This window comes from Agrilus planipennis, unplaced genomic scaffold, assembly GCF_000699045.2.
Source record: "Agrilus planipennis isolate EAB-ADULT unplaced genomic scaffold, Apla_2.0 scaffold212, whole genome shotgun sequence".
In the NCBI taxonomy this organism is placed as follows: Eukaryota; Metazoa; Arthropoda; class Insecta; order Coleoptera; family Buprestidae; genus Agrilus; species Agrilus planipennis.
The window spans coordinates 462,697-468,696 of NW_020439461.1; the positions used below are offsets into that span (position 1 = coordinate 462,697).

General features: G+C 33.9%; 1 protein-coding gene across 1 annotated transcript in view; it reads right to left on the reverse strand.

Moving 5' to 3' along the window:
• LOC108741513 (heterogeneous nuclear ribonucleoprotein L) overlaps window positions 1–5,524 on the reverse strand; it is a 60,967-nt gene extending 55,443 nt beyond the window's left edge. Inside the window, exon 1 of the mRNA XM_018476338.1 lies at window positions 5,334–5,524. Coding sequence (XP_018331840.1) covers window positions 5,334–5,343 — 10 coding nt within the window. The 5' untranslated portion in view covers window positions 5,344–5,524. The remainder of the gene's footprint in view (window positions 1–5,333) is intronic.
• Window positions 5,525–6,000: the final 476 nt, after the last annotated feature.

Here is a 6,000-nt window from a genome sequence, read left to right on the forward strand (position 1 = left end):
CTATATCTCCTATTTTTTATTGATTTCCACTGTTCTCTTACTGATTTTTCTCCCCTGTATATCTACCTCTAAAGTTATCCTGTTTTTAATGATGTTTAATTGCGTCTTCGACATATATTAGGTTCAAAAGTAGTTTGTATACTTGTTTGACTCCCTTCCTAATATAAAAGTGTATGTATGTATAGTACAAAGCAATGTTTTGCCTGACGATAGATGTTCAAGTGTACAAAACTATTAAGAAGTTTTAATAGGTTTGTTCATTGAAAATGCTCTCCGAAACTACAAACAACGAAAGGAATCCATTAGGAACTAAGGGATGCAATTAAGGATCAACAAACATCTACCAAACTCAAGGCGCGTCAGCTTTAATTAAATGAAACAATAAAATAAATTAATTAAATAAAAATAAATACGCTTTTAAATGTTTCAATAACGTTTTAGGTCGTCTTTTTCAAGACTGCTTTATATGCCACGTAAGACTGTCGTCTCTGAACTGAGGATTTACATTATTATGTGTGAATTTCAGGTGGATTTCGCATTTCATTTAAATAGCAAAACCTTTAAAAAAAATCTGTTACAGTGCCGGTGGGAATTATATGTGAACTGACAGATTGCGACAGCCTTTAGTCTATTTGATATCGAATTTGTCGAGCATTCCCTTACTTCCTTAATTATCAGGTTTTTCCTGAAAACTCTACTGAAGACCCACACGGGTTTTACGCGTGAGAGACTCTCTTTCGGCTCTTTTGAGCATTTTTAAAATTCCCCCTGAATTTACACAAAATTACTGATGCCAAAAATAGCACCCGCATAAGATTTTAATGTATCAGAGCCATCTGCATATATAAAATAGCAGAGTACAAAAACATCTACGCTTGACGCATTCGGCGTATATATAACGGCTTGCAAAATCCGAAGAGGATTTGATAATTGGAGAATTTAAACGTTTATTGCTCAGATGAGTGATACATTTGGACAGGTTACAGCAATGCCATTTATTTGACGATTAGTTACTACATTCGTTGGTAGGTAATTTATGATCGCTTGGACATTAATAATTCGATTTAAATAATGACCCCGAGTACACGTCAATCGGCTACAATACATCAAAAGACCTACATGGCGCCACTTTCGTAACGTACATGTATATTAAATGGAATCACACTGCGCCCAAGCAAAGCTCAAAATTATTCTAACCAAGAATTCTAAAAGGTGTATTCAAGATAAGTTCGAAAATATGTGCAGACAATGCAAACAGTAGCAGCAGATACATAAAATTTAATAGATTTCACAAAATTCTTATGAACGAATGCCACAGGCGGCGATCGATACCGGCGGCAGCTTCTATGCAGGCAGCTAAGAGTAAATAATAAATTATACGCGGACGAGGCAAACACAAGAATGCATGAAAAAAAGAACAAAAGGAATATTCCGTAACAGTCCATAAGTGACTAGAATTTCTGTGTTAAATAAATGATTTTTATGTCAGAACGGGGAGAAATTCATGGTGTTTGAGTAATCGACAAAAGTTGTTTTCACAAGAATCTTATTATCTTGAATGACGATGATATTGAAACATAACTTAAAACCGTCCAGATTTAACACCCTACATAACAGAGAAAGTATTATCAAAACTCGCTGAAAGGTTCTCGAGTTTTCATAGGTAATAAAGACAAATCGTTTTCAGTAACGCGAAGTAGCAAAATCGTATATAGAAAGGGATAAAAAGTAAATTAGTTACCTATTCGATATGTCGAATCATTTTGTAACTTTTCCATCAATATGTATCAGTCAAGGAAAACCGTACTGACGACGAAACTTATTTATACGATGTAAGAACTTTTTATAAGCAAGTTCATTCGAGAAGAAGAAGGATGATTTTACCATGTGGCACGATATCGTAATGAGCTGATGTTATTTCCTTTTCATTTCTTTAAAGTTTGTAGAAACTTTTTGTGGTTTGGTACAAAAAACATACAAAGCGACAATGCCAATAGAGATTTTGAGGAGAATGAATATTTACAAAAAAATACATATAATGAGGACTGAGAAGGAAGCATTTAAAATGTGTTTTCAACGAATACAGAAGTTGAAATACAGTAAAAGCTCTTTATTCGCGGGGTATACGTTCCATAAATATGCCGCGAATACAGAAACCGTGGATATGGAATGGTAATTAGTATGGAATCATAGGGGATACGTTCTAAGGTTTCAAAATAAAACCAATATGTATCAAAATAAAATCAATGTACTGATAAATTCGCAATTAAAATTAATCGTTATAATCAGCTTTAGGTAAGTTTGAAAAATTTAGTGTTTTTTTCTTGTTTTGAATTTTGAAATTAGTCCACTCGGTTACATATTTTATAAAAGTCGCCTCGGCATAAGCCAATAGTGCTCAAAAGAGGCTGATACGTTGAAAAATAACACCGAATCCTTTTCTATTCAAAAGATGCCGATACGTTGGTACAAGCGCCATAGAGTAAGAACATGCTTATCGGTTCTAGATATCATGAGTTTAATATTTAAAACAGAGGTTTGAAATTTTGTAGTAAGATAAATACAGCTTTGTTTTAAAGCTTGTCGAAGGGCATTTCTTAATTTTTTAATTTCTATTGAAAATACGTGTCCTACAAGGAGCATCAACTTTAAGCACTTGTAAAAGCTTTTAATGACCATATTATTGGAAACCAAAAACGTACCGAGTTAGTGTGAACCTTTGTCTGCTACCATACAAAAAATTAGATATTTATCTCGCAGCGTTAAATTACAATGTTTAGAATAGAAACCCATGTTTTCGAAAAAATTCACACTAGGCACGAGCGGTCTATTGCGCTCAATCCCCTTAATAAATGACACCGAATCCTTTTCTGTTTACCGATTGCAACCGCGAATAATGAAAGCGTGAATAAGGAACTTTTACTGTAAATTATTGGTATTTTTCGCTATTAATAGATTAATATCTGACAGTAACTTTTGTCCAAAAGGCCGATAAATGTTCGGCAGAATTACATTTATCGCTTCTAACTACCTATTCCTGATATAGTTTGCCTTCGAATGGTAATTTTGTCTAATTAAAAGAGTCATATTTAATGGCAGAAGCAAGCAAAAAAACCACTACCGATCTAATTACCGGCAGTCGCAGTTAAAAATGCCGTAGACTAATTAGCAAAGGCTATCTCAGACTAACGTACATTAAATCTACTGCGGGGTAGTTAGAAATTTGAAATTAAACACAACGAAGAAATATAAAAAGACAAAATGGCTAATACAACTACACCAACCCCGACTTACCTTAATCGTTAAATAAACGCTAAAGCAGAAAGAAAAATAAAAAACAACGAAGAACAGAATCGAACGACCATATTTTCCAAACTTCGTAAATATCATTTACCCTTCTTATAGATATTTTTCTACCCTGTCACGCGATATCGGACGAAAAGGAGAATAAAAAAAAAAACAATTTCGAAACCAAACAAGCAATAGCCTATCACGCAACGAACTGTCCTCTAATGAATATTACATTTGTTATTAATAATACATGCTACTGCAGACGATGATATGAATCTAACGAAAACGGTGACCCCAAGAAAAAAAAAACAGATAGCCTGAAAATTAGTTACATAGAAAAGAACAAAAAGTAGGTTATGTATGTATGTATGTAATTTGGATTTCCAATTTTTACTTGATAGACTTAATGTACGCGGAAATTGCTTCTACAAAAAGAAAGCCCAATTGAGTAGGTCCCAGATACTAACGTTTTTTTCCACAAGCAATATGTCTTTAGAACAAGTTTTAAGGGAGTATAGATCAGTTAAAGGCGAAAACATACACCCACATTAAAGAAGAGGCCAGTATTTTAATTATTAGAACATAACACTTTGGCAAAAACAGTTATCAAGATCATACTGTTTTTTGGGAACGCTGTTGTTACTCCTGTATCAGAATCAATTAAATTCCTTTGCATTGCTTCACTGTTATTTCTACGACAGCCAGTATGTTTTCAGAACGAGGTTGAAGTGAGTACGCTCGAGCTGATGATGAGTACACAATTACTAGAACATACATAACCGATGGCAAAAGTAATTCAGTAGGATAATACTTCCTTTTTGAACACTACTGTTACTCCTGAGCTACCTTGACGATCAAAATTCTCTTTGTATACCCTTTCGCATTTTAGAAACTGATTCAGTTCCTTTACATTCAAAATGAAACTATCAATCTCTTACAGGATTGTTGAGTAGTCTGGACTTAAGTTAACGGATTGTTTTTACGTTCTTTTGCCGTGGCAAGATCTTCGTCAGGCTGATTTTTCGATTTAAAACTACCAGTGAAGTATTAGAAGAGCAGTTTCCGCGATCAGTTGAAAAATTCACAAATCATTTCGATGGAGCGGGGCTGCTGCTCCAAGATCGCCGCGTGTTCATCCAATTTCATGCTAAGTTAGGAAAACGACCTAGTTTTAAGATATCCATATATGCATTAGTATGTATGGAAAATTCATTTAAAAAGGTTCGTATAAACCGTACGTGCCGAACGTATAATACATGGACGTTAGGTAAGGAGTATATTACCTATATCAAAAGTTAAACGTACCTACTCGACGTTTAATGAAATTTTCAGCAAACAAAAGTCGGATAGGATTTTTAAAATTATTGACAGATTGTGCTCTTATTATTATTTTCTCGGAAAAGTACGTAACACTGTAGAATTTTAACGACGCAAAAACCAAAGAAGTTATTGTTCCCCTTTTTCGGCCCCCAAAATATCCCTTATTTTAACACATAACTACAAGCTCTTTAATCATAAGTAAAGTAATGACTTTACTTTTAAAACCCTTAACTTAAACCCCTCTTCCCTACTTCCTTTGATATAATCGAAGTTCTACATCCTGTCCAATTACATCGAAAATAATAAAGATTTATAAAATTGATATTTCCTAGATAATCTGGGGACCGATACCTATACATAGGACAGACGGGCAGATCATTCAATTAAGTGATCAAAGAACATATTATAAGAATTCTAAATAACTGCACCTCAATAACACAAAAAAATGAAAATGAGCCAAGGTTCTTGTGCCCATTTAACTTTTCAAATGAATATCGTAAAACGACTCAACCTTTTGTCAGTTTTATTATAGTCTCCATATCAACAATCAATTTTGGATATTCGTTACAGACACAGTTCTTATTAGGCATCAATTTTGTTACTAATTACTTTCATGGTTTAAATATACATCTCGCTAAATATCAAGTTCTTTTTGTTTTTTTAATTCAAGACACAGCCACCCTTATTATTTACACATCTGTCACCACCATACAACAACTTACCAGAAATCATTATTCCATCACGATAGCAGTTCGACCATCACTGAGTAACGCGAAGTGCAACCATTACTACCACCACCGTCCATCCGTCTTAGACAACCAACCAATTCAATTACCAGAGGGTGATAATCATGGTCATCGTCCTTTTCAGTCCCGCCAATAGTACCAGGGCGGACCTGCACACAGACAAGAACACCAGTGATCAGCTTCTTTGTGTCTTTTGGATAGTTTTTTCTTTTTTTTTTTAACAGGTCTTTAATTGCTCTTGTATTTGTGCTTGTGGATTCCGTACGTATTGAGAAGAGAAAGAAGAAAGACTGATGACTCACTGACAGGTAAGTTATAATGGAAGTATATTTATAGAGAAAAAAAGAGGTAGGTAAGGTTTTATATAATATAGAGACAGATAGATAGATAGAGAGATAGAGAGATGTGATGTTGTCTTGTCTGTGTGCAGGCCACGCCGTTGTTGTAAAGTAGTGACTGACTATAGTTTCAAATCATGAAGATGAAATATAATTTATATACTGCGAAAGTTTACATTATATACTGATAGTATTTACTTTTGTCAAGGTGACATAGATATATATATAGATATATATATAGTGTGTCTATATTTATTAGAAATATATATTTTCTGCATATGTAATTTTATGTTGTCGTGTGTGAG